At 62.2% G+C, this 19,790-nt stretch overlaps 1 protein-coding gene across 1 annotated transcript; it reads right to left on the bottom strand.

Annotated features, from left to right (window-relative positions):
* Positions 1 to 91: 91 nt before the first annotated feature.
* Positions 92 to 19,639, bottom strand: PDLIM7 (PDZ and LIM domain 7). The gene is given in 31 exon segments (XM_058034542.1): positions 92 to 993; positions 1,274 to 1,389; positions 1,852 to 1,972; positions 2,125 to 2,305; positions 2,390 to 2,624; positions 2,709 to 2,767; positions 3,689 to 3,725; positions 6,897 to 6,899; positions 6,971 to 7,125; positions 7,248 to 7,286; positions 8,058 to 8,094; positions 8,367 to 8,512; positions 8,642 to 8,680; positions 8,901 to 8,922; positions 8,925 to 8,998; positions 9,142 to 9,178; positions 9,535 to 9,689; positions 9,808 to 9,846; positions 10,495 to 10,531; positions 10,876 to 11,030; positions 11,136 to 11,174; positions 11,298 to 11,398; positions 11,400 to 11,535; positions 11,537 to 11,701; positions 11,795 to 11,831; positions 12,146 to 12,300; positions 12,899 to 12,915; positions 14,524 to 14,554; positions 14,863 to 15,014; positions 18,223 to 18,329; positions 19,575 to 19,639. Coding segments are annotated over 30 exon segments (2,712 nt in total). The 5' UTR covers positions 18,328 to 18,329; positions 19,575 to 19,639; the 3' UTR covers positions 92 to 906.
* Between the last annotated feature and the right edge of the window lie 151 nt (positions 19,640 to 19,790).

The following is a 19,790-nucleotide window of genomic DNA, read 5'->3' on the forward strand; positions in this document are numbered from 1 at the left end:
TCAGGCCCCAGAGGGAGCGGGATGAGGGCAGAGCATGACCTTCCCAGCCGGCCGCACCTCGCTCGGCAGAACCACGGCCCGGAGACAGGCGGCACTTGCAGACGTGTTTATTAAAGGCACTAAAAGCACCGTGGCTACATCAGGGCAGCCCGACCAGAGGGTGTGGTGTGGGGGGAGGCATCGGTGGCCCCAGGATGGCAGTGGCAGAGAGCTCTTTGGTAGGAGGCTGTGCCCAAGCCTTGCAGGAGCAGACGCCTGGCTGGGCTGGCATCAGCACACGCTGCCAGCCCATGGCCGGGGGTGATGCCAGCCCCAGGGGATGCCAGCAGGGTGGGGGGGCATGAGGGACAGACACCCCTGGAATGCAGCTGGGGCAGGAAACCACCGCAGCAGTGTGAGGGGTGCCTGGTGGGTTGGCATGGGCAGGGCCCCAGCAGAGGAGCAGGGCTGGGTCTCCAGCCCCAAGCACACAGCAGGGAAGGCTGGGGAGAGTGAGACAGGAGCTGGTCCTCACCCACTCGGGGAGGGATGTGGGAGGAGTGTCCCTGCCCCAGCAATGAGCTGCCAGGCAGCAAGGGAGCAGCCCAGCTGTGGCAGACCCTCTCCAATTCCAGCCTCAGCATGGTTGTGCCCACCATGCTGCGTGGCTCAGGGGCAGGAGATCCATGCAGCATCTCATTCCCAGGGCTCCTAGGGCCAGCTGAAAAGCATATAAGAAGCCACCCAGCTATCAAAGGCTGGACCCAGCACTCTATCTGGCTGGAGTTGAGCCAGGAGCTGCTAGGAAGGGGGCAGGAGCAAGGGAAAGGGCCAAGGGCCCAGCCTGGCTCCCTAGGGCCAGCAGGGCAGGGGGAGAGGAGCATGCAGGGCCAGGGGCATGTGTGGGCACAGCTGGATTTCCACCCCTCACACATGGGAGAAAGCATGGCTCTTGCACAGAGGCTTGTCCTTCTTGGAGTAGAACGTCTTCCCTTCCAGGTTGGTCTGGCAGATCTGGGGAGGAGAGTGCAGGTGGTCAGGCTGAGGGGCCGAGTCAGCCTCCGAATCCCCCACAGCCCAGCACTGGTGTCACACAGGGACCTCCACGTGGGTCTGAGACACTGCCAGGGACCAGAAGGCTCAGAGCAGAATCCCAAGCTCCCAGAATGGAGGCAAGTGGGAAAAATCTTGTGGCAGCAGGTCCCCAGTGCTGCTGGTGTACCCCACCCAGGGCAGGACTGCCAGGGAGAGGCACAGGCCCTGCAGCAGTCGGGGAGGGAGGCACACTGCTCACCGCACAGACAAAGCAAGTGTCGTGCCAGCTGAAGCCCAGCGCCTCCAGGAACCGGTCCCCAGCATCGATCTTGAAGTCACAGCCGCGGCACTTGGTGCCAAACATCTTCTCATAGTCTGTGAGAAAGGCAGAGCACAGGTCAGCACTCCCATGCACTACAGCTGCTCAGCCCAGAGGAGCAGGGCTGCAGCTCAGCCAGGATCCCACAGGCACAGCCTGGAACAGCCCTGCCAGCCCCCATCCAGGTGAGATTATACCCTGAAAGGTGCAGGGTGGTTCGGCCACCACAGGGCTCCAGGGGGAGGAGGAGAACCTCAGCTCCCAGGATGCAGCAGTAGCTTTGATGTACATCCTCCCTCATTGCCATGGCAACACAGGAGCATGGCACTACCCTGCAGCTAGGGAGAACCAGGATGGAGCGCTCAGGGCTGTGGGACTGGGGTCTCTCTGCCCCCCACAGCCCAGGGGGAGCCCCGAGGAGCAGGGCAGCTCATGTCCCCAGCCCTGCGTGCAGCTGCTGAGTCCCAGTGGTGCCCCAGGGCCACATGAGGTGACACAGGGGGTCCCCTGGCTCCTACCTCTCTCGCAGTAGGGCTGTCCCTCCTCCATGTAGAAGGCTCGGTTGCGGATGGGAGTTTTGCAGGCGTTGCAGGTGAAGCACTGCACGTGCCAGGTCATCTTCAGCGCGTGCATCACCTCCTGGAGGGGAGCCACCGTCAGCCAGGGGCAGGAGCACCAAGGGCAGGAAGGGACAAGGAATCCCTTGAGCTGGACCAAGGTGGGCAGGGACAGAGCCAGGCACCCACAGCAGAGGGCAAGGAGGAGATGGAGGGCAGCTGAGGGACACTCACCCCAGTGATCTTCTTCTTGCACTTGGCGCAGGTGGGCGCGTAGCGCGTGTCGTAGCACTTGGGGCAGAAGATGGAGCCTTTCTCCTCAAAGAAGCCACCCTCATCCAGCACCTTCCTGCACTGGCAGCAGACGAACTCCTCGGGGTGGTAATAATGTCCCAGCGCCACGAGGTACCGTCCCCTGTGGCAGGACAGAGCCACGTCAGCCATGTCCAGGGCCCAGGGCTCAGGACACGCCGTGGCAGTGGTGGCAGCCGGGGCTCACCTGATGACTTTGTTGCATTTGTAGCACAGGGGGGTGCGGCCGGGCCCCTCGGGGGCCTGCTGGGCTGCCTGCACGATGGAGCTGCGGTTCTGCATGGGGGTGGGCGTGGCTGGCTGGCTGTGCTTGCTCACCACCGTGCTCGTCTTGTCCGGGGCGTAGCGCTCGGCAAACGAGGGGTCCACAGCCCAGGGCGGGCGGCTGGTGGGGCTGGGGGTGGCACTGGGGGTCCTGGGGGCTGCACACACACACAAGTCTTAAGGAGAGCGCTCCTGATCCCTCGGCGGCCCCTCCCCAAAACGCCCAGAGATGTTTTGCTCACCCAGTCCTGGCTCCGTCTTCATCGTTGCTCCTGGGGACGGGTCCGGCACGGAGACCTGGCTACAGAACAAGCAGTTAATCCAGCCTGCCCTGCTCGCCCCCACTGCCCAGGGGGTGCAGGCAGGGCTCCCCACCCCAACAAGCAGGAGGGAGCTGGCCAAGCCCCCATGGCCAGCAGTAACTGGTTTAGTGATGAGGCACTGAGCCAAGGGCCTTCAGTCCTGCCAAGACACAGCACTCCCAGGGTCTCTGGTACCCACTGTGATGGTCTGGGGAGAGGCAGGAGGGAAGGTTCTGGGCTTCTCCACACTGACCAGGGACCCCAGGGAGCACACAGACTTTGGCTGCCTACTAATATGTGATGATCACCCCCAGACTCATTGGGGTGCAGGGGGACCTGGACGTGGCCTGACACAGGGAGCCCCAGGGCCCAGCTCAGCAGTGCTGGGAACAGGCAGGGCAAGCCAGGGCTAAAGAGGCACAGCCCATTGAAAGAGGGGGGACAGGGAAAGAGGGAGAGCCAGTGGCTCTGTGCTTCTCCAAGACAAATTCAAAAAGGAGATGGCAACAAACCCAACTTTTATTTGAGTCAGAGCAAACTGGGCAGAGCTGGTACTCAAGGGCCACGGCACCAGGACAGGAGGTTTCACAGACAGGTAAAGGCAAAAAATGGGGTGCTGTCCACCCCCCTGCCTGGCTGCACAGAAGAAAGAACAACCCTGACAAACTGGTGACATCCACGACCTCAGCTGCCCCACAGCCCCACGCCAGGCTTGCAGGACACTGTGCCCCAGGTCCAGATGCCACCCAAACATTACAACAACCCGGTGAGACTGGCCAGTGCCATCAGCCACTCCCAACCCGCCATTTCTGGGGCACCACGGCGCAGCTCAGCACTCCCAGCTGAGGGGCAGCAATGCCCAAGGGGTTCTGCCCAGGATGTGCAGCCCCCCAGCTCCTGCTGCCACACACTCCCCTTACCTGGGCTTCCTAACAAACACATCATCATGATCCTCCACTGAGCGCAGCAGGAGAGAAAGGAGGAAACAGTCAGTCCTCACAGACAGAGGCCCCGGCACAACAAGAGGGGAAAGGGGGAAAAGAAGAAAACCAATCTCTCCTCCCACCAGCCTCTGCCCCAAAACAAAGCCCTGCCCAGCCACAGGGCAGACCAAGACCCCAGACCTGTGTCACCACCACGAGACCACGCACAGCCCCACCAGCTCCCCTGACTCAGCCACCCCACAGGGACCACACGGGGCCAAAACCAACACTCCAGTGCCACTCCAGATTCTGCCCATGGAGAGCCCAGCAGCCCTGGGCAGTGCCAGGCCCCGTGGGGACTCACTCTCATCTGTGCCCGTCAGCTGGGCCAGCTTGCGGAAGGAGCGGGACTGCGAGGTGCCAGTGCGGGGCTGCCAGTCCTCAGCATCCTCCAACATCCTCAGCTTCCCAGGATTGCACCCGGGGGTGCTGGGGGGCTCCAGAGGCTGTGGGGGCTGTCTGTGAGTGACAGAGGGCAGGAGCTCAGCCAGCACCAGGCACAGACCCTGCTCTGGAACAGGGAAGCACTCCAAAAGGTGCTCTGGCACGGGGCAGCATCTCTGCCACACCCTGGCACTCACCGCTGCTCCACCGTGCCCCAGCTGGACCCACGGGCATCCCTGTGGCAGCAGAAAAAACGGTGGCACAGCAGTCAGTGGCTGATCCATGGCTCAGCCCATGCTTTCCATATGCACCCACAATGTCAGAGATACGAGAACCTCGTGGAAATGCCGACAGCATTCACTCCTGGCCAGCCTTGCAGCCATTCCATGAACCCACATGATATCACGCCCCAGGTACAGTGCCTGCCCTGTGACTCCAGAAATGCCCAGCAAAGTGTTGTGCCACCAGCCATCCCTACACACTCTGCTGCACATTAACCTCCCCAGCTTGGTGCCAGCAGTGCCCGGTGACTTTGCCTCCACACCCATTTGGGGACAAACTGTCTGGCCAGGGGGTGTCCAGGCAGGAACCTCCCAAGGTGAAGGTCAAAGCAGTGGCTGAGCACTGGCAGTGCCTGGTGTGGGCCGAGCACAAGGTGGGCTCTGCAGCTCCACCACCACCTCAGCTCTGGCAGAGGACAAAGAGGGAGAGAAGAATCCACAACAGGGCAAAGAGTTTGCCCAGAGTCATGAGAAGTAGTGATGCTGAGGGGAAATGAGCCAGCAGCACTCACCCAGCTCTGCCATACCAGGCTCACAGGACAATGTGCCCCAGGTGCAGGCACTCCCAGCACCTCCCAACATCCCATAGCCAGGTTTTCCCAGTGCCATCAGCCTCCTCCACTCCTTGTATACCCAAAAGGCTAAGGTGCAGCTCAGCATCTCCAGTTCAGAGCCAGCAGTGCCAGACACCTGGGACATGCAGCCTCAGCACATGCTCCCCTTACCTGGGCTTTTTAACAATCTCATCCTCACCATCCTCCACTGCAGCAGGAGAGAAAGGGGGAGATGGCATCAGTCTGCAGTGACTGATGCCCAGGAAAAGCAGGAAAGGAAAGGAGGAAAACCAACCTCCCCACCCACCATCCCGTCCCTTCTCAGCCCTGCTCGGCCGTGGGGCAGAGCATGGCCCCATGAGGACCACCATGAGCCCACACACAGCCCCAGGCAGCTCCTGCTGGCTCAGCTGCCCCCAAGGGGTGACTTAGGGCCAAAATCAAACTCCTGATGCCACATCATCCCACTGCCTCTCCCAGCTTCTGGCTGTGCCAAAACAGTTCCACACCCCCGGGCAGTGCCAGGCCCTGTGGGGACTCACTCTCATCTGTGCCCGTCAGCTGGGCCAGCTTGCGGAAGGAGCGGGACTGCGAGGTGCCGGTGCGGGGCTGCCAGTCCTCAGCATCCTCCAACATCCTCAGCTTCCCAGGATTGCACCCGGGGGTGCTGGGGGGCTCCAGAGGCTGTGGGGGCTGTCTGTGAGTGACAGAGGGCAGGAGCTCAGCCAGCACCAGGCACAGACCCTGCTCTGGAACAGGGAAGCACTCCAAAAGGTGCTCTGCCACGGGGCAGCATCTCTGCCACACCCTGGCACTCACCGCTGCTCCACCGTGCCCCAGCTGGACCCACGGGCATCCCTGTGGCAGCAGAAAAAACGGTGGCACAGCAGTCAGTGGCTGATCCATGGCTCAGCCCATGCTTTCCATATGCACCCACAATGTCAGAGATACGAGAACCTCGTGGAAATGCCGACAGCATTCACTCCTGGCCAGCCTTGCAGCCATTCCATGACCCCACATGATATCGTGCCCCAGGTACAGTGCCTGCCCTGTGACTCCAAAAATGCCCAGCAAAGTGTTGTGCCACCAGCCATCCCTACACACTCTGCTGCATATTAACCTCCCCAGCTTGGTGCCAGCAGTGCCCGGTGACTTTGCCTGCACACCCATTTGGGGACAAACTGTCTGGCCAGGGGGTGTCCAGGCAGGAAGCTCCCAAGGTGAAGGTCAAAGCAGTGGCTGAGCACTGGCAGTGCCTGGTGTGGGCCAAGCACAAGGTGGGCTCTGCAGCTCCACCACCACCTCAGCTCTGGCAGAGGACAAAGAGGGAGAGAAGAATCCACAACAGGGCAAAGAGTTTGTCCAGAGTCATGAGAAGTAGTGATGCTGAGGGGAAATGAGCCAGCAGCACTCACCCAGCTCTGCCACACCAGGCTCACAGGACAATGTGCCCCAGGTGCAGGCACTCCCAGCACCTCCCAACATCCCATAGCCAGGTTTTCCCAGTGCCATCAGCCTCCTCCACTCCCTGTATGCCCAAAAGGCTAAGGTGCAGCTCAGCATCTCCAGTTCAGAGCCAGCAGTGCCCAGATACCTGGGACATGCAGCCTCAGCACATGCTCCCCTTACCTGGGCTTTTTAACAATCTCATCCTCACCATCCTCCACTGCAGCAGGAGAGAAAGGGGGAGATGGCATCAGTCTGCAGTGACTGATGCCCAAGAAAAGCAGGAAAGGAAAGGAGGAAAACCAACCTCCCCACCCACCATCCCGTCCCTTCTCAGCCCTGCTTGGCCGTGGGGCAGAGCATGGCCCCATGAGGACCACCATGAGCCCACACACAGCCCCGGGCAGCTCCTGCTGGCTCAGCTGCCCCCAAGGGGTGACTTAGGGCCAAAATCAAATTTCTGATGCCACATCATCCCACTGCCTCTCCCAGCTTCTGGCTGTGCCAAAACAGTTCCACACCCCCGGGCAGTGCCAGGCCCTGTGGGGACTCACTCTCATCTGTGCCCGTCAGCTGGGCCAGCTTGCGGAAGGAGCGGGACTGCGAGGTGCCGGTGCGGGGCTGCCAGTCCTCAGCATCCTCCAACATCCTCAGCTTCCCAGGATTGCACCCGGGGGTGCTGGGGGGCTCCAGAGGCTGTGGGGGCTGTCTGTGAGTGACAGAGGGCAGGAGCTCAGCCAGCACCAGGCACAGACCCTGCTCTGGAACAGGGAAGCACTCCAAAAGGTGCTCTGGCACGGGGCAGCATCTCTGCCACACCCTGGCACTCACCGCTGCTCCACCGTGCCCCAGCTGGACCCACGGGCATCCCTGTGGCAGCAGAAAAAACGGTGGCACAGCAGTCAGTGGCTGATCCATGGCTCAGCCCATGCTTTCCATATGCACCCACAATGTCAGAGATACGAGAACCTCGTGGAAATGCCGACAGCATTCACTCCTGGCCAGCCTTGCAGCCATTCCATGACCCCACATGATATCGTGCCCCAGGTACAGTGCCTGCCCTGTGACTCCAAAAATGCCCAGCAAAGTGTTGTGCCACCAGCCATCCCTACACACTCTGCTGCATATAAACCTCCCCAGCTTGGTGCCAGCAGTGCCCGGTGACTTTGCCTGCACACCCATTTGGGGACAAACTGTCTGGCCAGGGGGTGTCCAGGCAGGAAGCTCCCAAGGTGAAGGTCAAAGCAGTGGCTGAGCACTGGCAGTGCCTGGTGTGGGCTGAGCACAAGGTGGGCTCTGCAGCTCCACCACCACCTCAGCTCTGGCAGAGGACAAAGAGGGAGAGAAGAATCCACAACAGGGCAAAGAGTTTGCCCAGAGTCATGAGAAGTAGTGATGCTGAGGGGAAATGAGCCAGCAGCACTCACCCAGCTCTGCCACACCAGGCTCACAGGACAATGTGCCCCAGGTGCAGGCACTCCCAGCACCTCCCAACATCCCATAGCCAGGTTTTTCCAGTGCCATCAGCCTCCTCCACTCCCTGTATGCCCAAAAGGCTAAGGTGCAGCTCAGCATCTCCAGTTCAGAGCCAGCAGTGCCCAGATACCTGGGACATGCAGCCTCAGCACATGCTCCCCTTACCTGGGCTTTTTAACAATCTCATCCTCACCATCCTCCACTGCAGCAGGAGAGAAAGGGGGAGATGGCATCAGTCTGCAGTGACTGATGCCCAGGAAAAGCAGGACAGGAAAAGAGGAAAGCCCACCATCCCCTCAGCCCATCACACAGCCGTGCTTGGCCATGAGGCAGAGCATGGCCCTATGAGCACCTGCTGGCTCAGCTGCCCTCAAGGGGTGACTTAGGGCCAAAATCAAATTTCTGATGCCACATCATCCCACTGCCAGAACAGTCCCACACCCCCGGGCAGTGCCAGGCCCTGTGGGGACTCACTCTCATCTGTGCCCGTCAGCTGGGCCAGCCTGCGGAAGGAGCGGGACTGCGAGGTGCCGGTGCGGGGCTGCCAGCCCTCCGCGTCCTCCATCAGCCGCAGCTTCCCAGGATTGCACCCGGGGGTGCTGGGGGGCTCCAGAGGCTCCCTGTGAGTGACAGAGGGCAGGAGCTCAGCCAGCACAGAGCACAGACCCTGCCCAACACTGCAGCACAGGGCAGTGCTGAAGAACGTGACCTGGAACATGGCAACACCTCTGCCAGACCGTGGCACTCACCGCTGCTCCACTATGCCCCAGATGGACCCATGGGAATCCCTGTGACATTGGAAGAAACAGCAGCACAACAGTCACTGTTTGACCATGCCTGCCATATGCACCCACAGCCCTGTGGAGGCACGAGCCACAGGGAAATACTGACCAGCAGCCTTGCAGCTGCTCCACAGCTGCTCAGGATGCAAAGCACCAAGAACAGCTGCTGCCCAGCACCTCCCAACATCTCCAGCAAGGTGTTGTGATTGCCACCAGCCACCCCTACCCAGGTGGGTGCTTGGGGCAGACCCTCCTGAGGTGATGGTCAGAGCGGTGGCTGAGTGCTGGCAGTGCCCATTGTGCAGCTCTGAAAACACCTCAAGTCTGGGAGAGGGGACAGAGAGGGAGGGGAGAACCCTCAGCAGTGCAAAGAGCACCCCCAGAGTGACTGCAAGCAGCAAGGGTGAAGTGGCTGTGGGGACAGAGCCTGGCATGGGCACCTTGTGGCTCCTGCTGCTGCCCCTTACCTGGGCTTTTTAACGGGCTCATCGTCACCTTCATCCACTGAGGACACCAGGAGAGAGAGGGGGAGATGGAGTCAGTCTGTGACAACTGAGGCCCAGAGACAGCAGGAAGGAAGGGGAAGGGAAAGGAAGGAAAAATGTCCTTTCCTCCCACAGCCCCCCTGCCCCAACACACAGCCCTGCCTGGCCACGGGGCAGAGCACAGCTCCAGCTCAGTGACACCACCACGAGCCCACACAGCCCTGGGCAGCTCCTGCTGGTTCAGCTGCCACAGAGGGCCCAAATGGGCCAAAACCAATGCCCTGCTGTATCAACACACCACAGCCTTTAGCAGCTGCCCCAGCACAGCTGGGCACAGCTGGGCAGCCAGGCAGTGCCAGGCCCTGCAGAACTCACTGCTGCTGGCTCCCACCAGCCGGGCCAGTTTGCGGAAGGAGCGGGACTGGGAGGTCCAGGTGTGGGGCTTTGTGTCCACAATGTCCTCTAACATCTTCAGCTTCACAGGGTCACACACACTGTCACTGGGGGGCTCCAGGGGCTGGGGGGGCTGCCTGTGAGTGACAGAGGGCAGGAGCTCAGCACCAGGACTGGACCCTGCTGTGGAACAAGGAAGCATCCCCAAAGATGCCCTGGCACATGCCAACACCTCTGCCAGACCCTGGCACTCACCGATGCTGCCCCGTGCCCCAGCTGGACCCATGGGCATCCCTGTGGTATCAGAAAGAATGGTGGCACAGCAGTCAGTGTTTGACCAGCCCAACCCTCCCCATACACATCCACAGCCCCAGAGACGCACGAGCCTTGTGGAAATGCTGACAGTGTTCACTCCTGATCAGCCTTGCAGCCATTCCCTGGCCCCACATGACACTGTGCCCCAGTCTGGTCCCATTTCCTACCCTGCAACTCCCAACACCCCCAGCAAGGTGCTGTCAGTGCCAGCAGCCACCCCTGCCCACTGTGCCCAGCACACTGTGCTGCATCTTGGCCTCCCCAGCTTGGTGCCAGCAGTGCCAAGCAGGTCCTGCCTGCACACCCAGCATGAGGACACTCATCTGGGAACAGCCTGCCTGGCTGGTGGGTGTCTGGGCAGGACCCTCCTGAGGTGACAGAGCAGTGGCTGAGCACTGGCAGTGCCTGTTGTGGCGTGAGCCTGTGGCTCTGCCAACAGCTTGGCTCTAGGAAGAGGGAAATGATAGGACAGAGGGTGGAGGATAAGGAGAGGAAAGAAGAAACAGCAACAGGCAAAGAGCTTCCCCTGAGTGACTGCAAGCAGTGAGAGAGAACAAGCCTTGTGGGCTGAGCCCAGGGTGGGCACCCTGTGGCTCCTGCTGTTACCCTGGCACATGATCCCCTTACCTGGGTTTTTTAATAAATTCATCCTCACCATCCTCCACTGAGTGCAGCAGGAGAGAAAGGGGGAGATGGAGTCAGTCTGCAGCAACCAAGGTCCAGGAAAAGCAGGAAGGGAAAGGAGGAAAACCAACCTCTCCACTCACCTGGCCCCATTGCACAGCCCTGTCTGGCCACAGGGCAGAGCACAACCCCAGACCAGCAGCACCACCATGAGCCCACACACAGCCCTGGGCAGCTCCTGCTGGCTCAGCTGCCCTCAGGGAGTTAACTGGGGCCAAAACCAACACTCCCAGGTGCTACATCACCCCACTGCTCCTCCCAGCTTCTGGTAACCCCAAAACAGCCCCACATCCCCAGGCAGTGCCAGGCCCTGTGGGAACTCACTGCCACCTGTGCCCGTCAGCTGGGCCAGCTTGTGGAAGGAGCGGGACTGCGAGGTGCCGGTGCGGGGCTGCCAGTCCTCAGCGTCCTCCAACATCCTCAGCTTCCCAGGGTCACACCCGGGGGTGCTGGGGGGCTGCAGAGGCTGCGGGGGCTGCCTGTGAGCAAAAGAGGGCAGGAACTTCAGCCAGCACCAGGCACAGACCCTGCTTCAGCACAGGGCAGTGCTGCCAAATGTGCCCTCACCAGACCCTGGCACTCACCACTGCTCCACTGTGCCCCAGCTGGACCCATGGGCATCTCTGTGATATTGAAGAGAAGGGTAGCACAACACTCAGTATTTGACCACGGCACAGCCCATCCCTCATAAATGCACTCCAGCAGCAGGAGAAGTCAGAGACACTCAGCCAGCCCTGCCCTGCCACCCCACAGCCCCACGCCAGGCTCACAGCACACTGTCCTGCAGCCCCATGCCAGGCTCACAGCACACTGTCCAGCTGCTGCCTAGCACCTCCCAATACCCCCAAGCAAGGTGTTCTCAGTGCACCAGCCTTCTCCAGATCCCTCTTCCTCAAGGATCAATGGCAGAGCTTGGCCTCCCCAGCTTGGTGCCAGCAGTGCCCAGCAGGTCCTACCCAGCACAGGACACCTTGTCTGGCTGGTGTGTCCTGGCAGGACCCTCCCAAGGTGATGGCCAGAGCAGTGGCTGAGCTCTGGCAGTGCCCACTGTGGGGTGAGTGCAGAACGAGCTCTGCAGCTCCACCAACAGCTCGACTCTTGAAGACAGAGAGAAAAAACAGCCACAGAGCAAAGAGCTTCCCCTGAGTGACTGCAAGCAGCAAGAGAGAACCAGGTGTGCAGGCTGAGCCTGGGGTGGGCACGTTGTGGCTCCTGCTGCTGCTCCAGCACACACTCCCCTTACCTGGGCTTTTTAACTAGCTCGTCCTCACCATCCTCCACTGAGCACAGCAGGAGAGAAAGGGGGAGATGGAGTCAGTCTGCAGCAACTGAGGCCCAGAGACAGCAGGAAGGGAAAGGAACAGGAAAGGGAAAAGGCCCTCTCCTCCCACTGCCCACCTGTCCCAACACACAGCCCTGGCACGGGGCAGAGCACGGCCCCAGCCCAGCGGCACCAGCACGAGCCCGAGGCAGCTCTGCCTGGCCTAACTGCCCCAAATGGGGCCAAAACCAACACTCCACGGGGCACCAGAGCCTTTATCCAGCTCCAGTTTCCCCAGCAAAGCTGGGCAGTGCCAGGCCCTGCAGAACTCACTGGCGTCGGCGCCCACCAGGCGGGACAGTTTGCGGAAGGAGCGGGACTGGGAGGTCCAGCTGGGGGGCTTTGAGTCATCAATGTCCTCTAACATCCTCAGCTTCACAGGGTCACACACAGGGGTGCTGGGGGGCTCCAGCAGCTGGGGGGGCTGCCTGTGAGTGACAGAGCCATCTGTCAAATCTGACAGATCTCCTGGGGCTGTCCCCCCCCTTCCCCAGCACACAATCACAGCACACCGGTACCAGAGACGTCGCACCTTGTCTTCCTCCCCACCCCACAGCTGCTCCCTCACAAAGGCTGGGCCTGTGAAGGACTGACTCTGGAATGACCACCACCATTCCTGGCAATTTGAAACTGGCCCCAAGGGCCAGAAAGAGAAAGGACAGAGCAAGAATAAGCCAAGGTCAAAAAACACCATCAGGGAAGCTGCACCACAGCCGTCTATGGCAGTGCCACCTGGCCATGGGCACAGTGCCCAGCACAGCCCATCAGCCCTTGCCCAGTACAGCCACATCTTGGGGAACAGGGAATGGATCACACACAAGGACACTCCAGGGCCCCAGCAGCTGGCAGAGACAGGCAGCTGTCCCCTCTACACTGGGGACAGCTTGGTGCCAGCAGTGACCCACCCACATGGGCAGAGTAGTGCCTGCTGCCCATCCCCAGGCTGGCCCTGCCCTGAAGGACAGGGCACTGGCAGGGAAGAGGCATGCAGGGAGAATAGAGAGAGCAGGTAAAAGGCTTACTGACTTGTCAAGGCTCAGCACCTGTAGGGAGAGGGAAAGAGAAAGGGAGGAGAGAAAGAAAGAAAAAGGAAGGTGAAATTAGACCCACAGCACCCAAGAAGTTTCCAGAGCTCACCTATGGCCTGCATTAGCCCCCTATCCCTGAGCCACACACCCAGCTCACCCAGGGCTGAGAGCACACTGGGGCACAGGGGCAGATGCCAGTGCACCAGACTGTGCTCCCTCAGCCCCCAGAACAGGCCTGGATGCCCAGAGCAGTCAATGCCACATCCTGCCCCACTGCCCAGCTCCTGGGCACTACAGCAGCTCTGGCCCGAGGAGCAGTGACCAGCAGCTGCTGCACACATGCAACAGAGCCAGGGAACAGAGTGGCAGGGCTGGAGACCATCACTTTGTCCAGCCCCTTCCAGCAGCCAGGGGAACGGCAGGACTTCCCCAGGCAGGGACCGGCCAGTGGTCACAGCCAGCCACCATTTCCCTGCCACTGCAGATGCCAGCCAGTGTCCTGCTACAGCCACCGTGTCAAGCCTGGCAGGAGCCCCCACAGGCTGACACATCCCTGAGCAAGGGCCTGGCACGAGCGTGGCTGTACCAGTGTGGCTGCGTGTCCCTGTGTGAGACAGCTCTGTCGTGCCAGCCCCCATGTGCTCGGCACGGGCACTGCCACCCGCTCCCACCCAGGGTGCCTGGCATGCAAGGCGCAGCAGGGCGGGGCAGCAGGCTCCCCCCGATGCTCGGGGAGCAGGAGGGACAGCAACGTACCCGTTGTGCTGGGGGGTGCAGGCGGGCGCCAGGGGCGCGTACGTCACGGGTTTCGTCACCAGCCCGGGCCGCGGGTTCGGAGGCGAGCTGGCCCCGAAGGGCCGGGCTGTTTTGTTGAGGGCGGTGCTGGGAGCGAAGTTATATTTCAGGGGTTCAGAGCAGGGGAGTGAGTCCTGAGCGAGACAAAACACACAGACACGGGCTCACACGTCAAGCAGCATGCAAGGGGCAGCCCTGGGCCAGGCAGCGCAGCAGGCAGCCAGGGAGGGAAGCCGGACAGCACGTGCACCTTGGAGACCAGGCTCTGCCAGGCTGGCACTCGCTCCACCGGGCACCTGGCCAGCGACAGCAGGTCACAAACCCAGCCTGAGGGTCATTTGGAGATTAGTAGGTGCCCCGGACACTCGCTGCTGCCCGTGGCAGGGCGGTGCATGCACACACGCCGACTGCAACCGTCCCACGGCACAAAGCTGAACACATGCAGGTGGCCTCTGCCCAGGAGCCACCAGTCACCAGCCCCAGTCCTGCCTCCCTGTGCCAGGGCACTCCCCAGCACTAGCAAACATGGTGCTGCACCTGCCCAGCCTCCTCCCCTGCACTGGCCCCTCTGCATCCCTGCCCACACCCAGCACCAGCAGGGGCACAGACACTCTGGGCCCAGGCACCTACTGTGCAGATCCCGCTCCCTCTGATCATCCACGGTGCCAGAGCTCAGAGCTGCTCCTCCAGCTGGGCTTTCTAGACCCTCAAACACACCCCAGCCCCCTAAAAGCCCCAAGAGCAAAGTCCATTTGCTTCACTACACTGAGATTCCCTTGCCCTGAGATGAGGCTGAGCTGCCACTGTGGCATCAGGAGCAACACGTACCTTCTGCGGCTTCCCCAGCTGGTTCTGGGCTCTGCAAGAGAGGAGACAGATGGGCAGGTACTGGAGTTGGTCCAGACACCACCAGCATGCTGGTACCCCAGGGATGCAGCACCCAGCCGAGGGGAAACATGGCCAGCTGGCACTGCCCTGTGGCTTGCAGTCAGGTTAAGCCTTATCCAGGCAAGCAAAGCCCTTGGACACAGCCAGGGACTTCCAGGCTCTAAGTAAGGAGCAGTGATGCTGGGAGATGGAGATACCAGGAGGTGGCACTGGGCAGAGGGCCCTGATTACACTCCAGTCATACCAAAACCCCATGTTTGAGGGACCCATGATTCCTACCTGCTCAAGGTGAGGCAGAGCCTGTCCCCACAGGCACGGATCCTGTTCTGGGCCTCGATGTGTGTCATGGCACTGGTGCTCTCCCCGTCGATGTACAGCACCCAGTCGCCCACTCCCACGCCGGCCTGGGCTGCCTTCCCACCCAGAGTCAGCTGCAGGACAGACAGAGTCAGGGACAGCTGGAACAGCCAAGCAGTGACGTGGGAGCAGAGGGACATCCTCATGAGGGCAGGGGCCTTCCAAGGCCCGGGATCCCCAGCTCAGCACAGGAAAAGTGGCAACCCCCAGATTATTCCTCATTTCCCAGTGCGTGAGCCCAGAGCAGCCTCTTCCCCTTGGCAGCAGCAGAAGGCAAAGCACTTCTCCAGGGCACTGCCCAGCCCTTGCCCTGTGGCATGCCTGGGGACCCTGCCAGCACCCCAGGGCCTCATTTCCACGCCACCAAACACGGAGGCAGCGCTGCCTCAGCCTCGAAGCCCAGCCACCCCCTGGAGTCACCCCTGTGGTCCCAGGGCAGGAAGAGAGCACAGTGAGTCAGGGCCTGCCGGGCAGCCCTCATCTCACTGCAAACCACAGGCATGTCCAGCCCTTCGCTGGGGCGGGGAAGGACAGGGGAGGCACCCCTGGGGCACTCCCCCAGCCGCCGGCGCTGCCGGCCCGTTCCCACCAGGCACAGACATTACCTCATTCCCACAGAGGAGCAGGAGCCCTGCCGGGGCAGGGAGACACCCGCCCCCTCCCTGTCATCCCGCTGGGACAGCCGGGAGCACAGCCACAAGCTTCCCTTCCCCTGGCCACGGTGCCAGGGATGCGCCTTGGCCCTGCTCGGCTCCGTGGCACGGCCGAACGTCAACACCAGGCTGGGAAGTGGAGGCTGCCCTGCACTCCCACCAGGGATGCACAGCCAGAGCAGGGCCCAGAGCACTGCACACAGCTCCCAGGCACTGACAGACAGACAGACAGACGTGGGCAGGCTGCAGCCATTCCTGCTCCTCCAGCATGGAAGAACTCGAGGCGCTTGGACCCAGACCAAGTATTTCCTCAAGTCCTGTTCGACATGAACATAAAAGGAGCGAGCCAGATTCCCAGCACTGTCAGAGGGCTGAAAAATCCTTACCACAGAGTCCTGGCCCCTCCTTGCAGAACCCGGCTCACCCTGGAGTCACACATCCCTCCTCTAGGCCAACACCAGCCCTCCATGCAGGCCAAACACCACATATGGACTGGATGTGGCCTAGTTCCACCTGCATCCCACTGCTATTCCCAGCAGGACATGGGTACTCCCACACTGCCCTCCTGTTCCTGCAGCCTGGCACAGCACGGTGCCCTCACAGCAGTGATGCCCCCAGCTCCTGGCCACGCTGCTGCAAGCCCCAGCTTGCTGCCCTGGAGGGCTGGGGAAGGCATGGGGTAGCTGCGTGGGCTTGGAGGCAGGAGCAGGAGTTGGGAGAGGTTTTCACACGACTGCCCAGGAAGGGGAGAGCACGTCAGGCTGCGTCACAAAGCCTCACCCAGCCTGGTCAGCACTTCCCGTTCCCCTCCATGCCAACGTGCAGGAAACCCCTGTGACAGGTGCCAGCACAGCCAGGAGCCATGGCAGTGCCAGCCCTCCCACTTCCCACACAGACCCGCTAACCAGGCCTTCCTTCCTCCCCTCTCCACCCAGCCTTTTGTTCCCTGCACCTCCATTACCACATCCAGAGGTGCTCACCCACTGCCCTGTCCAGACAGAGCCCCCCTCAGTGCTTTCCTGCCAGTAACACCCAAGTGTCTCTCCTCTTTCCCAGCTGGCAGATGCCAGGATGTGCCACACAGCATCCAGCCATCCAGACTGCAGTCCTTATCCCAGCTCCAGCAGAGCCCCATGCCACAGGAGGTACACGTCACAGGGCCATGGTGGCACCTCTTCTGTGTGATCAGTGAGCTGAAACTGCCTCACTGCTCACCCAGGACTGCCACAGCGATGGACACAGCTGAAAGCCAAGCCAATGGACACACCAGTGTTGTCCTGTGCTGCCCACCCCTGCAGACCTGCAGAGCAGGGCCCCACTGCAGCCCACAAAGCTGGGGCAGGATGCTTCCCTCCAGCTGCTGTGGCAGGCACAGCTCACAGGAAGCAGTGGCAAGGACAGCAGCATGTTCTGGGTCTGGGGATGCCTCTGGAGTGCAGAGCAGCACAGCCTCACGCTTTCCCATCAGAGCACACCGCCCTGCCATGCAGCCCAGCCTCACCAGAGAGCCCCCAAAGCTGGCTGCATCCCCTGGGAACGTCCCTGCTGCTCCTCCTGCCCTACCCAGGACTGCAGCACTGCCCAAGCCTCACCAAGAACTGCTTCACGAGGCCCCTGCCCCAGGCTCTGGGAGGCTCCTCCATCCAACCAGACCCTTTGTTAAGAACTGGCTCGCAGCCAAGAGAAACATTTTTTAGAGAATAAACTGGCTGAATCTGTCTCTGCGTGCTCAGCAGAGATCAGCAGGCCCCGGGGCAGCGGCACAGGCGACTCCAGCCTCACTCAGTGCCCTCAGGGCCCGTGCTCTGTGCTGGGATGCTGTGCACATCTGTGCCCTCTGGGGCAGGTGTGCAGTGCCCGGCTCGTGCCAGGGGCAGGTCCCCACGCAGCACTCGATGGCACAAAGCAAAGCTGTCCTTTGAGAAGCAGCGTGCGTGCCAGCTGCCCCAGCGCCAGCGGCGCAGGCGATGCAGGCACATTCCAAGGCTTATAAGGCAATTGCGTGGCCAAAGCTGTGGCCAGCACCCGCCCAGGGACGGGGACCTGCACACAGCCGAGGTCAAACCCGGGAACACTGCAACGGGAGAGGCTCAAACCAACGGGCACAACCAGCTCTCACTGGAGGAACGGGAGAGTTTGGTGGAGGGAGTCACATCCCTGTGCATGCAGCAGTGCAGCTTCCTCCTCTCCATGCCCATTTCAGGAGTGACCTCAGGCACAGAGCTGGGAGCTGTGCTGTGGAACGGAGGGCAGAAGGGCACTGGCTCAGTCCCGGGATGCCAAGCCCAGTGCTGGGGTGCAGACCAGGAAGCCAGTCCCACATCTCAGAGAGCAGATCCCCTCCTGCTGCGGTGGGAACACTCCGGAAGGGGCCTCCCCTGCCCCCCTCTGCAGAGGCTGTGCAGAATTTCACGTTTCTGCCTGCAGCTCTCTGCCCGGAACACCCCCGTGCTGGGCTGCAGCTGATAAGGGACCAAGGAGGCTACGTGGAGCCAGGCAGGGCAGGATGCTGCATTCCCGGGGCCCCAGCTCATCTACATCCCCCGTACGGCTCTGCCTCAGCCACTGCGGCCTCCCTCCCACAGAGGCAGGAGGAAGGATGGGTGTCACCAGCCTTGGTTTCTCTTACCCTGGAGATGGAGAGCGGCATGCTGAAATCCTTCCCTCCCTGCAGCCTGAAGCCCCAGGGTGCCGGCCCGTTCAGCATCACCTTGTAGGACTCCATGTCTCCCATCTCTGCAAGGGAAGAGGGTGTGATCCCAGTGTTAGGGAATGTGGAAACAATGCAGGGAGAGCAGGAGAGGAGAGGGCTCAGTGCCTGGCAGGGTAGGACAGGAGGCAGGTCACGTTTCCAGCTGTAACTCCACCCTGACCATCCTACACTGTGGTTAGAGACGCACCCCAAATCCATCAGCATCTCCTCTAGCAACGTCAGAGCTGAGGGGCCCAGGCTAACACTGACTAGCGCCAGGGAGCCAGGCACAGCCCTGCTGCCACCCACAGTGGAGTGTCTGTGGGCTCTGCCCTCTTCCCCAGCCTGGGATGTGCTCTCCCTTGCAGCACCCCAGGAACTTCTGCTGCTGAGAGCCAAGGCTGTTCAGAGCACAGAGAAGCAACAGCAGGTACAGAAGGATGGGAACCAGAAGCATTTTTGCCGGATGAATTAGCAGCAGCAGCACAGGAGCTGCGTGATGCCACCCGAGGCGCTGGCACAGCAGCCAGGCTGGCGCTCCGGCAGCCGGCCGAGCAGATGCTCCCTGGGAGCGAGCCCATCCCCGGGGCTTGGGCAGGAGGGAATCCCGGCGCTCCCCTGCCTGACAGCTGTCAGCCGGCCAAGGCTCGGGACAGACGGGCCAGCGCCAGCCTCCTGTCACCTTTTACCTGGAAGGAGCCGCCAGACTCCTGCGAACGGCCCCAGGACCTTCCCCCCGAGGGCGGGCAGGGCCGGCTGCGGGGCTCCCCACGCCTCGCACGGCCCGGCCGCAGGGCCGGGGGCCAGCGTGCCCCCGCTCTCCCCGGGCCGGTGCGGTCTATATAAGGCGTGTAAGACGACACCAGCCCGCTCCCCGCTCGGGAGGGCCGGGGGAAGAGCTGCGTGTCAGGCATTCCCGGCGCCCGGGAGCCGCGCAAGCCCCAGCGAGGCGCCGGGACGGGGCGGCCCGGAGCGGGCGGATACCCCCCACCCCTCCCCGGCGGGACGGGGCCCGAGTGCACCGGGGGTCCCCAGCGTGCACAGGCTGGGCAGCAGCTCTGCTTATGGCTGGGAAGCCCCAGCCTGACCCGCGGAGGCCACGGGACCCCTCCCCATCCCACACCGCCGCCCCCCTCCAGGGGTCGGAGACGCCGGCTCTGCCCCGCATGGGCCCGACCCTGATCACCCACCTTCCCCGTACGCCAGGCCTCAGCCCTCCACCCCTCACTCCCCCGTGCCCCCCGGCAGAGGACGGAGCCCCCCGCCTCGGCGCGGCTCCCCGGACTCACCCGCGGCCAGCGGGGCCCGGCGGAGCGGGCGGGAGCGGAGCGGTGCGGGCCGACGCGGGACTCGAACCCGGGCACCGCCCCCGCCCGGCACGGCCCCACCATATATAGGATCAGGCGGGGGCGGAGCCAGCGGACGTTTCGGCCAATCACCGTGCGCGCCTCTGGCTGCCGGGGCGGGCACGGCGGCGCCCTCTAGCGGGGAGGCTCGAGCTGCCC

This window comes from Melospiza georgiana, chromosome 15 (genome assembly GCF_028018845.1).
Source record: "Melospiza georgiana isolate bMelGeo1 chromosome 15, bMelGeo1.pri, whole genome shotgun sequence".
Lineage (NCBI taxonomy): Eukaryota > Metazoa > Chordata > Aves > Passeriformes > Passerellidae > Melospiza > Melospiza georgiana.